Source organism: Lygodium microphyllum, chromosome 10 (assembly GCF_053477565.2).
Source record: "Lygodium microphyllum isolate KBCC chromosome 10, Lygodium_microphyllum_v1.1.10, whole genome shotgun sequence".
In the NCBI taxonomy this organism is placed as follows: Eukaryota; Viridiplantae; Streptophyta; class Polypodiopsida; order Schizaeales; family Lygodiaceae; genus Lygodium; species Lygodium microphyllum.
Genome location: NC_141144.1, coordinates 68,662,130 through 68,678,895, shown reverse-complemented (window position 1 = coordinate 68,678,895; position 16,766 = coordinate 68,662,130). Strand labels below are relative to the sequence as shown.

Here is a 16,766-nt window from a genome sequence, read left to right as displayed (position 1 = left end):
GTCCTCCACTAACAAACTCTTCTGTTCTATATCTCGGATTTTCCTAATGATGTCATTAGTTGTCTTTTCTTTTCTAAATCTTCCCAAAGAAACTTGGAGTTCATCAAATGAATTATAATGTTGAAGCCCATAAAGTGCCCTTGTCATGATTGCAACTCTGTCAAAAGATCAGCACACCAATACCAATATGCAATAACCATCAACAGGAAAAAAGAAAAGCTGGTTGATAAAGGAAGATCAGAGCATTGCAGCCTGATAGATAATCTTAATATTCCTTCCTCAATTCTATCATACTTTTGACTGTTTCTTCCTTTGCACAATTCTTCTGCACATTATTAACACTTGAGTAAGAAACATAAATGCTTTAGGGCACTTACAATATTTACAGTATCCCTCTACCAACCCAGCATATGAAAACCCGGCATCTTAAAGCCAGCCTACACAGCACTTAGGTTGGACTTCAGAAAGTTAAAAAAGGTCCCACATTTGCAAGGCAGGGGACTCAATTTGCAGAAATACAAATAACCACTGCCACTCTGCAACAGCAACAAGGTATGCCAATGGGTTAACATTGCTAAATAAATAAACTTATTGCTACTTCCTCCAATGTTGCAAGATCTCTTTGGTAATGGATTACTTCTTCTAACAAAAGTTCATACTTCTCGAGTGACATAACACTCCCATTAACAGTTCTATTTGTGTTTCAGAATACTGAGAAAAATGAACTCATCCACAGATCAAAAGAACTACGAAATTTTCAAACAGACTAATCCACTTCTATCTCGCAAAAGACATCCTCTACTTCTTCTAGAACATCCAGATTGGTTCTTGCTTCTACTTGCACACAAGCCTTGTTTCCAGTAAAGTAACCTTTGCATCTACTTGGTAGAGGACAGTTTTGGCATTCATTTGATGCAGCACGCATCTTTCAGATCTCAAAAACAACACCGTGTGTTCAGCATCAAGGTATTCAAAGTGGTAAGATTGCTAACGTGTACTACTTACAATGGAAATAATATTCAAACATCACATCAACATTTCCTGCATTCCATCACAAAATTGATGATCGATCAGGAAACTTAGAATCAGGCCTCATAAAGATCACAAAAAGCATCTAAAAATCAGCAATTGGAAACTAAGCATTTCAGAACACTCATTTCGGTTATAAGCTTACTTGATGGCAAATACCATCGAAACCCAAAGAGAATTTCCATTTCAAAGATGGATTATATAAGATACATTGTACATATTATGCATATGACATGCTAGGAACATGTCAAATGCAACAATCTACTTCTCAGGTACATATGTCTAACGCGATGAAAGATTGAGCTTGTAATTTGAACCATCTAGGGTTATATAAATACATCTGTTATCAGCCAACTGATCACTATCTATACTAAGCCTGGTATCAATTCCTTTCTTTCGTCCACCCTGTTCCTCTTCAACAATAGCATAGGCTAGTAACTTAAAGAAAGTGTGCTGCAATGGGGTCACCTCGATCCGGCTATGTGGTAGTATCTTGTACCTGGTTCCACCAATGGCAGCCCCTACTTTGTCCCTGAAAAGGAGAGTCTTGTCTGTGTCGTTCACCAATATTGTTGCTTTCGATGTGCTTCCTGCTGTCTGTGATATTGAGAATCCCTCGTTGCGCTGTTCTTCTGGTCTGCTGCTTCCATGACTCATACTACTTTCTGATTTAGGTCAGGACATGAAGTATCTGTCAGATACAAGCTTCCCCAATGCTAATAAGCGTAATAAACTACGTCATGAAACAAAAACCATTCACAAAGAGTTTCGATGCAATGTCGATGCAATGCTAAACCAAACAAGCACCTAATTTTTGCAAGAAAATCATGCCGTGGGAGACTAACGGTATGAACAATGCAGCCACAAACAAGTGCTTTTGAAACTTAATTCAGAAACAGTTCATTATCTCTGATTAGGCTGTAGAATGAAAGTAGACATGCATATTAACCAATTAAAAATGACTAATACCTGCTGCAAAATAAAACGACCCATTAAGATCATTGTCCTGCTGAAACAGTATCATATAAAACTGGAACCTTCCCATATAAAAGTTATACATGTTAAGCAGTTGCATACAATGAAAATTCTTCACATTGGGATTTGCAAGTTTTCTAACAGTCTTTGATAACATTGAGTGACAAGTGTGTAGAAGAATCTTGATTGACCAAAATGTCACATAGCAATGTTGTTTGGTTCATACACAGAACCACTCAAAAACTTTAAGTATGCCTACATGAATCTACCACTACTGTGCAGTATCCTTTAAGAATAGGATGTATATAGGGAAATGTGATGTGCAGATGAGCATTGATATGATGGAATTTACAATCCATTAGAGTCTTTGAAAATAGAAGACCCAATCTCAAAAGAGCAATCAATGATCATGGAAAGTTTTACACAAGTCCCCACTATAATTGTGAATTATAACAACATTATGGACATCTCTAGCTAGATGTAGTTGGGAGCAAGGGGCCCACGGTGGGGATTGGCAATCCCTTGCCCCGAATTGTACCTAGCTAGGTATGTGGTGCCTCTTGAGTACAAGCTCATGATGTCAAACACTATGGGGAAAAGTAAGGGAAAAGGGTCCCTTCTCCACCATGAAGAAATATCCAAAAACTTAAGGTAAATGACAGCCATGCGAAAGCAATCAAACACAAAGGAAGTATATAGAGATACCTCTGGAAAAGAGCCGGCTGAACAACCTCTTCATCTTCTGCTGAAGAAAGAATCTATAAATGTGAAGGCGCTGGTGATGGACAGTTTGGGTCGTGACACAGGATCTTCTTCACAGCAAAGAGGGTGACCCCAGAGAACGCACAGAGGAGGAACAGAACACCACCGGCGTAGCTCAAAATCCAAACTGAGATGAAGTTCTTGGCAATGGTGAGGACGGTGTCAATCTTGCCCTTGCCGGTCAAATCGTCCTTGGTGTAGTTGTGGCCGAGCTGTGGCTGGTTACGGTCAAGGTCGCAATCACGGCCCTCGTCCTTGAGCTTCTCAATGCTCTTGTAGAGGGACCGGTACAGGGAGCGCTCGAGAAGGTATTGCTCCTTGAGGACAGCAATCTCGGTAAGCTTTTGGACAGCTGCGACGGAGGCCGCGAAGAAGACGATGAAGGAGAGGATGAAGGGGAGGTACCAGAGGCTGCAGGTGATCTGGCTTGTCTGCGCGACGGCGGTGAGGACGACGCCCTGGAAGACGAAGAAGAGGCCCAAGATCTGGTACAAGTCCGACTGGGCGCTGCTGCAGCTGGCCTGCTTGCGGGCAAGGTTGCGCTCGCTGTCCGCAAACTGCCTGTTCCAATCCTCCAAGAAGAGCCTGTGCTCGCTGCAGAGAGGGTGATGGCCCTCTCGTCCACCTGATCTCTGCTGCTGATGACGATACCTGTCGCTGATAGGGCTATGGTTTTGGCTCTGCTGCTGCTGTCCGAAGATCTGATCACAGTCACAGCTGTATATGGCAGCTAGCTGAGGCCTCGCCACGGGCTCGAAGTCTATCTCGTAGTCGTCCCCGCCTTGCCCCTCCGCATCAAGCACTCTTCTGCTTTCATCTCCCTGGCTACGGTAGCCAGATTTGAGGCATGCGAGCTCCATGACTTCTGCCTTCTACGCAGTTTCGTGAGGTAGCGAGAGAAGACCGTGTCGTCATTCTACGAGAGTTGAAGAAATGCATTTGTTGACTTGGGCTTTTCTGAAGACTTCACGTCACTGAATGAATTGAAACGTGTAACGTGATTCCAGAATCCCAATTTCCACGCCTGCATTGGAACGTGGGCGGCCATGGCTACTTTTTTCTCGCAGTTTTCATTAGTAAGAACCTCATGGCACCAGCAGTTTGCTAAACAATCACTTTGTTTCTAATTTGTTCTCTCTCTCCCAATTCCCTCTCTAAATTTTTTTCTTTTGCTGCTTTTTTTAAGTTTATTTTTTTCTCATCTCTTTGTTCTCTCTCTCTCTTCTAGCATCAAATATAAAACTAAAAGTTATTTATAACATTTATAATATAAAACATCACATGTACATACAATCTCTTTTATCCATCAAACTTATAAATTTGCATCTATACACAAAGTTGGTTCATGTCAAACTTTCCTCTCTCTCTCTCTCATATTTTTTCTCCATCTCTCTCTTTCCTCTTTTTTCTTTTCTTCTTTTGCTTCTTCTTCTTTTCTCTCTCTCTTTGCTTTTTAATTTTCTCTCTCCTCTTTCATCATTGCTTTTCTCTCTCCTCTCCTTTCTTTTCCTCTCTCTCTCTCTCCTCTTTTTTCTTTTATATCTCTCTTTATTTTCATCTTTCTTTCTCTCTCACAAGTTTTTTTCTCTCATTCTCTTTTCTCTCTATATATTTTTTATTCTCTCTCTATTTTTCTCTTTCGTCTCTCTCCCCCTATTCTCTCTTTCTCTCTCTCCTATTTTTCCCTTCTCTCTTCCCCTACTCTTTTCTTTTTTTCTCTCTCTAAATCTTCTATTTTATCTTTTCTCTCTCTATAATTTTCTCTCTCCTTTTCTTCTCTCTCTCTCTCTCTCTCCCTTTTCTTCTCCTCCCCTCCTCTCTTTTCCTTCACTCTCCCTTTCTCTTTTAAATGTTACCTTTCCTCTCTCTCTCTCTCTCTCTCTCCTTGCTTTTTTATTTTCTCTCTTCTCTTTTCCCTCTCCTCCCTTATTATGAGGAGAAACCATATGTGAGCACGGACATTGGGATGGTGACTTATATGTCAGATGAGGTCTATATGACCAGATAGCAAAAAGGTGACCTTTGTGGATCTGACTTTTAGGCCCTTGGCTTAGGGGTCTTAGGGGGGCCAACAGCCCCCTTGACGAGAGTCCGGGGCCAGCACTCTTGGCCCAACACTAAAGAAAATATTCATTGGTTAACTAAGAAAGGTTCATAATATAGTTGGACATGTCTGAAAGGTGAGAAGGATCGAAGCTTGCTTGGAAGTGAGCTACAGCGGGAGAGCAAGAGTAAGAAGAGAGAGGCACAAATGGGAACTCCAACAACCACAATGTGTGGCCGGGCCTTCCTTTATTCAAATTGTCACTAAAAGAATAAAGAATAAGTGACTGTGACGGGCGCCCGCCACCTGTAGTGTGCATTGGCAGGTACTGTCAGTGTAGTAATACATGGGCGGCTAGGCGGAGGAGCCTTTACCCCCAACAACCTCCCACTTAAAGGCGAATCTGCCCCAGTGAGAGTGAAAAAAGAAAAGACAACACAACATGTACATATATACAACAGGATGAGGAAAAAGACGTTATCTCACACTACAAGATATAGGCCTTATACCAACGTTAAAAGCGACGAAAATGCAAATAACAAAATTTGCCCATGTCGTCGCAAAAAGCGTCGTTATTGGCGACGCCATAGAACAGTCGGTATCAGCGTCGCCACGCTGATACCGACGCCAATACTAACGCTGTGATAGGATTGTGGCAAGGTAGCAAGCTGCCCTGCCACATATAGCACTGTGTGCTTTATTAGAGCCATACAAAATAGTTTCTGCACTGTGTACAATGCGCTTGCAAACAAAAACAATGTATATTGAAATCATAACACTAATACATGAAATAAATACATGATCGCATAATAAGCGATTGGTATAATCATGACAAGATATCACTAATACATAAAAAATGTCTACATAGATCAGGTGACCCAAAAATAAAGGTGTATGAGCTCCAGGGATCCAAGAGCGAGCTTGTCGGAATGAACGGGATCTAGGACATGGCAGTGAGTTATGGTGGATGGAAGGAGAAGAATAAACTCATGATGGAGGAGACAAAGACACTATTTGTTACACAAGTGAATTAGGTTCCAAGATTGAGACTTGGACTACTGCGCAGATCGGATGCTGTGCGCTCGCATAGTGAATGCCGGAAGGTCCCCAAGAACAAAAGAACTCTACTTTTTGCACAAAACTCAAGATAAAAAGCATGCACGACATGAACAAGAGACCAATTGGATGCAATCTCCCCCCATGCCTTGTGTGAGCGCTCCACAAAGCATGTATTTTATGTATTAATCATCTTCAAGCTCAAATAATAGCCCAAATTACAAAATAGCAAGCTTTTAGCTTTTGAGTTTGCTTTAGCACAAAATAGAAATAAAGCTAATGGGCAGTGCCCAAAGAGTCAGGCGTACCCAATACAATATCCAAGTACATAATCGTGCGCCCATGCACATACAAAATAATAAACAAATATCCAACGCCTCAATAAATAGGCGCGACAAAATATAGGCGCCATACCTAAGGTATGCGCCCATCAAAATATAAATGATAACTCGCTATCCTCCAATGCTTTCCTCCGCCACTGCTGCTATCTCTACACATCAACTGAAGCATTCACAATCGTTAGTAAAATAATACAATTAAACCGACAAAAGTGAATACCTAGCAGTCTTCAGCTACATAAATAAATCAACTGGTTAGAAATCAATCCTAACCTTAATTTATTACGAGTGCGCACTCTAAACTCATAAACGTTTATTAATTTAATATGCATTTTGCGGAATCACCCGCTATGGAATCACCCATGTACACACTAAATTAATGAAACGCCTGAAAAGGATAGGCATCCCCATCAACTTCTCGCACAAAGAATCCACTTTGTGTATGAGCCCCGGTCATCAAAGTTTATGGAATCCACCGTAAAACCTCACGGAATCCACTGTGGTACGAAATCCACCGTGAAATATGCCTCCTGGCATCATACCCCCGGGGTGGGATAGCAATTGACCTTAATTGCTATTAGCTCAATGTGGAGCTAGCAGAGCGGGGAAAGCATTTAAGTCTCTAGCGTGCATCCATTGGGCTTCTTCTACAGGATAGTTCTTAAACTTAACTAGATATCTAGAATATCTTCGGTCAGTTCTAGTGGTCATAAAGTCAGTGTCTATGATAACTTCAGGTTCAAGTATTTCAGTCTCTTCCTCTAACAAAGGTGGGTTTTCATAAACAGGGTGTACAGGTAGTTGGCCTCTAAAGGGTCGTAATAAACTAATGTGAAATGTGTTGTGAATTTTCCAGTGAGGTGGTAATTCTAACTTGAATGCATTGTCATTAATTTTGTGAACGATCTTAAATGGTCCATAGAATCTAGGGGCTAAATTGACAACTGGGTGTCTATCTACACTTTGTAATCTACATTTTTCTATTCTCAACCAAACATAATCATCAACTTTGAAATTCATTGCTTGTCTTTTCTTGTTGGCTTGTTTGGTATATGATTGCTGGGCTTTGGCAATCATGTCTTTAACCTCATCAAAAATAGTAGCGTGCATACTAGCAATATCATCAACACTCCGAATTCTATTTGATAAAGATGCAACAGGTGTAGACAATCTATAACCATGAATCACTTCAAACGGTGCTTTCTTTGTAGATGTGTGTAGTGTATTGTTATATGCAAACTGTAATAAATGCAAATGTGTGTCCCATGTCTGTGGTTTAGAAATAGTGTAAGTACGTAGAATATCTAAAATAGTGCTATTAGTGGCTTCTGTTTGTCCATTAGTTTCAGGATGAAATGCAGATGAGAAATCTATTTTTGTGCCTAGGTTAGCAAACAAAGTAATCCAAAAGTTGTTACAAAATCTAGGATCACGATCAGAAATAATAACTTTTGGTAATCCATGGTTAGTGAAAACAGTTTTCAAAAACAATTGTGCTGCGTGTGATGCTGTTAAAGTTTTCTTACATGGAATGAAATATGCTTGTTTACTAAACCTATCTACTACTGTCCAAATCATATCATGGTTAGCTTTAGTATAAGGTAAACCAGTAATAAAATCCATAGAAATTCGTTCCCATGGTCTTGATGGAATAGATAAAGGCATAAGTAATCCATACTGTTTACCATGATGTCTCTTAACTCTTTGACAAATCAAACATTCAGAAACAAAGGTAGATACATCAGTGTCCATATGCGACCAATAAAAATCTTCAGTTAATGTTCGTAAAGTAGATATGATACCTCTATGACATTGATATGGAGGACAATGAAGCTCATTCAAAACAAATGATCTGAATGGAACTGTAACACATAATCTATTTTCATAAAACATGAATCCATCATTATAAGACAGTGAATCAATAGGAATCCAGTTATTTCTAATTAATTTATTCCAATTAGCATGAAAAGTAATGTCCTGATGATAAGTATCTTTCATAGGAATTAAAGAATCAAATGATATAACAGAAATATTATGAATGGCAAGTCTTCTACTTAATGCATCGGCCACTACATTTTCTTTACCGGTTGATATTGGATAATCGGATGAAAAATCTGAATAAAGGCTGCCCATTTGATATGTCGGTCAGATATTTGAGGTTGGCTAAGTAAATGTCTAATACTTTGTTGATCGGTCTTAATCATAAATTCAGAACCCATTAAGTGGTGTTTCCATTGTTTTAAAGCTTGTACTACAGCTAATAATTCTTTATCATATGTGGAATATTTAAGTTCAGAGGGTTTCAGTTTACAACTAGAATAGGCTATAGGATGATTGTCCTGCATAAGTATGGCTCCTATTCCAGATCCGCTAGCATCAGTCACTACTAAAAAGAACGGTCTATTAAAATCAGGCAGTTGTAATATAGGAGCATGGGTTAATGCATGTTTCAATAAGTCAAAGGATTTTTGTTGATTATCGGACCAATGATAAACAATACCTTTCTTCAGAAGTTTAGTTAATGGCAAAGCAAGTAATGAAAAATTACGCACAAACTTCCTATAGAAACTAGCAAGACCTAGGAATGATCGTAACTCATGCACATTTTTAGGTATAGGCCAGTTCAATATTACTTCTATTTTCTTAGGGTCAACCTTAATACCATCTGATGATACGATATGACCTAAATACTCAATTTCTGTTTTAAAGAACTCACTCTTTTCCGGATTGGCATATAGTTGATTATCTTTCAATAATTTAAAAACCAAGAACAAATGCTCGTAATGTTCTTTCTCATTTTGACTAAACACCAAAATATCATCAAAGAATACAATAACACAATGTTGATATTTCAAAAAGATATGATTCATCATTCTACTAAATGTGGCAGGTGCATTAGTCAATCCGAAAGGCATCACTAAAAATTCATAATGACCAAATTGTGTCCTAAATACAGTCTTGAATATGTTTGACTTACCTAGTCTGATGATAACCAGATTTAAGGTCTATTTTACTAAATATGGTAGAACCTTGCAGTTTATCCATAAGGTCATCGACTCTAGGAATTGGATACCTATTCTTTACAGTGATTTTATTTAAAGCTCGATAGTCAATGCACATACGATAGGTATTATTTTTCTTCTTTACTAACAAAACAGGTGCACCAAATGGAGAACTACTAGATCTAATCAATCCTCTATTTAGTAATTCCTCAACTTGATTTTGAATTTCTTTTTGCTCTATCTGGTTATGCCTATATGGTGCTTTACAAGCTGGTTGTGTACCAGGAATCAAATCTATTTTATGGTCTTCTGGACGTGAAGGAGGTAAACTAGGTGGTAGATCTTCTGCAAAACAGTCTTTAAAGTGTGCAAGAAATTCTTTATGCCTAGGGTGCATATGATTTTCTTTAACTGGCAGTTCATTCACCCAAATGAGATAAGATTTGCTACTTTTGCGTAATGCACGTTTAGCTTGAGTATGCAAAAGTAGTGGAAAAGCATTAGATGCATGCATACCATACAATGTAATATGTTTTCCTTGAAATTGAATTTTAATTGAATGTGTGGAATAATCTATAGCAGGATTATGCTGATGACGCCAAGGCATACCTAAAATAATATCACTAGACTGTAGTGGTACAACTAGAAAATTTCTTCTTTCAGTGTATTCACCAATTTGAATTTCTAAGTCATGCACTTCCTGTGTTCCATTATACCTAGTGCCTAAGAATGCTGCTTTAATGCGATAATGCGTAGGAACAGTTTGTAACTTCAATTCTTTCACTAGCTTTGCAGAAATAAAATCATGAGTACTACCATCATCATGCAAAATAATCTTTTTCTTTCCATGCACTAAACATTTCATTGTCAATAAAGAATGTGGAGTTGGCATACCTAGTAAAGTATCCGAAGGAGTGGTAATGTCGTATTCATCTTCCATGAAATCAGGCATTTCTTTATATTCGTCATCTTCCATTGCTCCAAGGTAGTTGATATGGACAGGTGGCTTCTTCGAATGGCAATTTGCTGCTAGATGACCAGGTTGGTGGCATTTATAACACACTATAGGTTTGGTTTTGGTTACATTGTTTACAATGGCAGGAAGTCTAGGGATGTTAGGATTTGGCTGTGGAATGGGCTTAGGTTTTGGTTGGTATTGGATGGTAAAGCAGGTGGTTTTGCCCAAGATTTACGGAAAGATGATGAAGGAAAACGACCTTGATTAAATCTTCTAAAATTTGAGTTGAATTGCTTAGATCCATAGTTACCATTGGCTTGGAATTGCTGTGGACGCTTGTCTCTTCCTCGCAGCTTGTCTTCAGTGTCATGAGCTAATGAAATTGCGTCTTCAAGAGTTGTAGGCTTGAATATATTGACTTCAGCATAATAATGCCCAAGTAGTCCAGACATATACTTGCGCTTGTGTGTCACTTCAAGTACGTCTTCAAGCATGCGTAATTGGAGTAATGCATTCCAAAAGCGCTCGGTGTACTGAGGAATAGGCTCACGATCTCATTGCTGAAGAAGGTCCCATTGCTTTATGGCTTTTTCATGAAATTGTGGAGGAAGGAAATTCTGCATAAACTTCTTCTTGAAATTCTCCCAGGTAGTGGGACAATCTATACTCTTACAAACCACGGTCCACCAAAGAGATGCTCTATCCACTAAATGATTAGTGACACACTTGATTTTATCTTTTTCTGCATATGTTTCCTCATGAAAGTAGTCATCAAACTGACTGATGAATGCAAGAACAGTTTTTCCCTCTCGAGTGCCATTGAAAGTACGAAATTTGAAATTTCTTTTACTTATCTTTGTTTCCTTGCGGATGGATTGAGCTTCGAGAGTTACGTCGATGGTACGTCAAATAAGGTCTTCAGATTGAGGTTCCTCTTTGTCGGTAGTCGATCTTTGTAAATTAGCCAATTGAACTTGCAATGCTTGCCTAGCTCGTCGTTCTTCATCCAACTGCATCATAATTAAATCCAGCTTTTGCTCCATCGTAGGTTCAGGAAGATCGCATTTAGCCAATTAAATCATCCATATGTGATTCCGTCATCCTACAAAACTCAAAAGACCTCACACTCTCAAAATCAAATTAGCGGGATGAGCGTAGCTCAAGATCGGGTGTACAAGGCTTATATATTTTTGTGTGTGGCTTTCGCAATCTTCGTCTTTGGCTATTGCAGGATTTGTAATCTTTGAAAAATCTGCGTTTTAATCTTCTACATGTGCTGAAAATGGTTCAACAAACCTGCGTATGCGAAGAGTACCTTCCAATGAACAACTTTGCAGTTTGGAGTTTCTGCGCAGGAACAACCCTTCTATGAGTTTTGAACAGAAGTCAGTTTTGACTTCAGGTGACTTGTCTGACTTGCAGAGTTGCAAACTTATGTGACTTGCAGAGTTTCAGACTTATGTGACTTGCAGAGTACTAGGACTTGCAGAACTTGGTTGATTTATCAGACTTGCAGGATTTAGACTTTGTAGACTTGCAGTACTTGTAGAGTTTGTGAAGTTGAATATGATTTAGAACTTAAGTAACTAAGCTTTTAAGCTTAGTAATAAAAACGTCGAATCGTGGGGGGGGGGGGGGGAGGGGGGAAGGGCCATTTTTTTTACGCCGATTGCTGACGCAGCATGCCGCGGCCACAGACGTCAAGATTTTGGAGCTTAAGCTATTAAGTAAGCTTTTTAAGCTTACTTAAGCTTTTGTATTAAGCTTAAACTTTTGAGATTATGAGAGCTTATCTCTGTTTCTTGACGACTTGAAGAAGAGGATGTAGGAGTGGTCCTCCGCTGCTGCAGGTTGGTCCTTCACGATCTGAGGATGGAAACAGAGGTTCTTGATCTCCAGGAATCCACCTATATCGACCGTTCGCGACGAGATTGACCGTAGAGCTCGATCGTTCCAGGAGCTCCGCCTTCGCACAAGATGGGTAGCGATTGGAAGCTCTTGATCTCAGCTTTGCTCTGATACCACTGGTGCACAGATCGGATGCTGTACGCTCGCGTAGTGAATGTTAGAAGGTCCCCAAGAACAAAAGAACTCTACTTTTTGCACAAAACTCAAGATAAAAAGCATGCACGACATAAACAAGAGACCAATTGGGTGCAATCTCCCCCCATGCCTTGTGTGAGCACTCCACAAAGCATGTATTTTATGTATTAATCATCTTCAAGCTCAAATAATAGCCCAAATTACAAAATAGCAAGCTTTTAGCTTTTGAGTTTGCTTTAGCACAAAATAGAAATAAAGCTAATGGGCGGTGCCCAAAGAGTCAGGCGTACCCAATACAATGTCCAAGTACAATAACATAATGGTGCGTCCATGTGCATACAAAATAATAAACAAATATCCAACGCCTCAATAAATAGGCGCGACAAAATATAGGCGCCATGCCTAAGGTATGCGCCCATCAAAATATAAATGATAAATCGAATACTCGCTATCCTCCAATGCTTTCCTCCACCACTGCTGCTATCTCTACACATCAACTGAAGCATTCACAATCGTTAGTAAAATAATACAATTAAACCGACAAAAGTGAATACCTAGCAGTCTTCAGCTACATAAATAAATCAACTGGTTAGAAATCAATCCTAACCTTAAACGCATAAACGTTTATTAATTTAATATGCATTTTGCGGAATCACCCATGTACACACTAAATCAATGAAACGCTTGAAAAGGATAGGCGTCCCCATCAACTTCTCACACAAAGAATCCACTTTGTGTATGAGCCTCGGTCATCAAAGTTTACGGAATCCACCGTAAAACCTCACGGAATCCACCGTGAAATATGCCTCCTGGCATCATGGACTCATAAATACAATCTTGTGTGTGTGGACAATGACACTGACACTTTACTGATAAGAAAAGAGTACTATCATTGCATTAAGAAAAGGAAGCAATTACAATGCTTTATAGGAAAGTAGGAAATTGTAGTAGGCACCACTATGCATATGGGATAGGTAAGCCAGCATGTCCTTGGCCCTGAAGCTCCATACAAAGAGGCTGTTAGTGAGTGTGATTGCTGAATCTCAATACCCCTCCTCAATCACAACTAGAAAGGCACAAAGTGTGTAGAGGCTGTAATGAGAACCACCTGCAAAGTGTGGGCACACCACAAACATGGTAGACACCAGAGGCTGTCGCAGAAAAGGCTAAGTGTGGGCACAAAAACATGATGGACATCTAGAGGCTGTAACAGGGGCCTCACAAAGTGTACAGAGACTGTAGTGCCAAGTTACATGAGGAGTTTACAAAGCTTATGGCAAGAAGCATTAGGGCTAGGAAATACAAGGCTTTTAAAACAGTCTATCAGAGTAATGAGAGTAGAAGGACTGATGAGGCTTGTCCTTCCGATCCTGGTGGTCTTCATCTTCATCTTCATCTTCATCTTCATCTTTTGGTCCATGGTCTTCTTCTTCTTTCACAGCTGCAAGATAGGCCTTTTGGGACCTCTTCCTAGCATGACAGAACTTCTCAGTGTGTCCGGTCCTTTTGCAGAAGTCTCAGAAGAGCGGTTTCTTTTTACCTTTGTATCTGTTGTTTACATATAACATTTGTTCATCCTTTGAAGTGCTAGGCTCTTCTTTTCTTTTAAGTTTCTTTTCTTCCTCTAGCAGAGAGGCTTTAATATCAACAAGTTGAGGATAAGGCATATTGGTTAGAGTGGTTAATACATTATCATAGGCAAGAGGCAGACTTTTTAGCAAGACACCAATACAAACATCTTCATCCATTTTTAGCTTTATCCCTGCAAGCTTGGTTAGGAGACTTTCCATGTAATTTAGATGGGATGCCAGGGATGTATGAGGCTTCATATCAAGTCGGAAAAATTCAATCAATAGACCATACTTAGATGACTTTGACTGTGCACCAAATACGGTATCCAATTTGTCCCAAGTGTCATGGGACGTGTCACAGGCATCCACATGATGGATGTAGCTGTCATCCAATTCTAGCTTAATGATGGCTTGTGCCTTGTCATCATTCTTCTGCCAAGTAACTGCAAGGTCCGCATCTCGAGGTTTCTTTTCTTTGCCATTTGTGATGGCCCAAAGACCCTTCTTCATCAGGATGAATTTTATGCAAGTTTGCCAGGTGTGAAACCCGACTCCCTTGAACCAAGCATTTGGAGAGTCTTTTCCCATGTTGGATGGCTGGAGCAGCAACAAATCAACTCCAAGATTCTTAGATTTTACAAGTGAAAGAGCAGATTACAATGTGTCAAGAGATACAAGTAATGGTAGTGTGAAAACACACTATGTAGAGACTTGATGTTGAGCTTGAATCTTTCTTGCTCGGGGTCATCGATCCTCCTTCAATCTTCTCAGGTCCTTCCCCTCCTTGATTTGGTGCTGGGACAGTAGATTAGAGTGCCAGTGGGTTGCTCCAGGTGGCAAGAGAGAGAAAATGATGAGATTTTTTAGCTTTGATGAAACTGGTTATGGTTGACAGTTTAGGGTTTCAGACAGGGGCCTGGTTTTTTGCAGATTACAGGAGCTGTAGTTGATCATTTCCCAAAATTTTTACATGTATAGGAAGCTTATGTCATAGCCTTTCAAAGCCCCATGGTTGCAGCTTGGAATTCGTTGTGTGGTGATGGCGCAGACAGTACAAACAGGAAGAAGTGCAGATTTGACAACGACAACGAATTTTCGCAATGCTGCTCTCTGATGCTCCTGATGTTGAGGGCTGATGTGCCACGATGAAGCGCCTTGGAGTGTAGAACACTTTTGCAGAAGAAATCGATTTGAGATATGGCCTATAGATGCAGATCTAGGTCCTCAATCAGAGCTATGTGCTCTTTGGCTATGGCTGCCACAAGCTTGGCTGAAGATGAAGTTGAAAAAAAATTCACACTGACACTGAGCTGGATGGAGGTTGAGAGGAATAAGAGAGGCTGGAGAAGCAATGCCATGCCCGACTAATACCATGTAGAAATGAATGGGATCTAGGACATGGCAGTGAGTTATGGTGGATGGAAGGAGAAGAATAAACTCATGATGGAGGAGACAAAGACACTATTTGTTACACAAGTGAATTAGGTTCCAAGATTGAGACTTGGACTCATAAACACAATCTTGTGTGTGTGGACAATGACACTAACACTTTACTGATAAGAAAAGAGTACTATCATTGCATTAAGAAAAGGAAGCAAGTACAATGCTTTATAGGAAAGTAGGAAGCTGCAGTAGGCACCACTATGCATATGGGATAGGTAAGCCTGCATGTCCTTGGCCCTGAAGCTCCATACAAAGAGGCTGTTAGTGAGTGTGATTGATTAATCTTAACAGAGCTACATATCCTCACCCTCCGAAAGCTCGTCCCGTCGCAAAGGAGCATCGAACAAACTCTGTGAAAAAAGAAACAACACATCAGTCCACCATACAATAATGCATTCTAATTAAACATGGTAACTACGGACAAGAAAGATGAGTGACTTACAGGGCCGCCGCGTCTATATAATCGATCGATCAATGAAGTGAGACTGTGCCTCTCTGCATATCGAGTCTCAAGGCCAATCGGATCGCGATTTGTAATGGAGTGCTGCAAAGAAAACAAAATGCTAACTCTTAGAAACATGATTGTCAGTACAAAGGATATTGCAAAAAAATAAACAAGCAAAACAAAAGAAAAACTTACAAAGTCCTCCAAATATGTCCTATGGCCGCCACTCCCAAGATGATGGACCACTCCGGCCTCGAGTCGTGCCCTCGCCGCCTCGCGCTGTTGACTCCAATGTCCTGGAGAATCTGTAGCCTCCTCCCTCAGTCGGCGCCAGTCGTCTGCATCTAACCACTCGGGCTTTGCAGCCCCACTCTTGATTGCCTTGCGTGCGTCGGATCGTCTGTGTGACATATATACACTCATGCAATCCATTATCCAGCCCGTAGAAAATCTATCTACTGAGGCTGGAACCAGAAACTTCTCATGCAAGGATGCTACTATGTAGTCCTTGCTCCCCTCCAGTATGTTCTTCCAATGATCTAAGACATTGTGCCGAAAAACTTGTTGGCACAACTCTCTCATGCGAGCCATCACCCTCCTCCCCTCATCATTCATGATGATGGCTCCTGACCTATCGTCGACTAGATATCCATATCCCCCTGGAGTCTGCCTAAGATGGGTCCTCTCCCATCTGCGTCCACGCTCTTGGGCATATCCACTCTCAGAGTGGCACCCATAGGGGTGCCACCTGCTGATGACTGATCGGAGTAACTGGAGTAGACGTCTCCATAGGTATGACAAATCCCTGAGGTGATGCAACTCCAGCTGAACGATGAGATGGAGACATCGTATCTGTGCCTCCATAGCATCCACCTAAGCCTGAGCCACGCTCCCTGGAAGGGCCACGAGAGCGAGGAGTCGCACCTGTATCCCGTATCGACTGCGGGCTCACTGCATCCGTATCTCTATAGCATCCCCCTGACCCCGAAGCACTCCCTCCCTCTGGCCCAAGTCTGGAGCGTCGAGCTCATCTGCTCGAAGCTGAAGCATCCGATCGCGCTGAAGTAGATATAGCAAAGCACCCTGACGAAGACCGAGAC

General features: G+C 40.7%; 1 protein-coding gene across 1 annotated transcript; it reads right to left on the bottom strand.

Moving 5' to 3' along the window:
- Nucleotides 1–1,556: 1,556 nt before the first annotated feature.
- Nucleotides 1,557–3,701, bottom strand: LOC148030125 (uncharacterized). The gene is made up of 2 exons (XM_087686400.1): nucleotides 2,710–3,701; nucleotides 1,557–1,694 (listed from the first exon to the last, which is right to left on the bottom strand). Exon 1 carries the CDS (start codon nucleotides 3,624–3,626, stop codon nucleotides 2,763–2,765), a length of 864 nt encoding a protein of 287 aa, XP_087542526.1. The 5' UTR covers nucleotides 3,627–3,701; the 3' UTR covers nucleotides 1,557–1,694; nucleotides 2,710–2,762.
- Between the last annotated feature and the right edge of the window lie 13,065 nt (nucleotides 3,702–16,766).

Bases quoted from the DNA above. Each gene is read 5' to 3' on its own strand.
- LOC148030125 (XM_087686400.1), bottom strand. From the start codon at position 3,626: ATGGAGCTCGCATGCCTCAAATCTGGCTACCGTAGCCAGGGAGATGAA.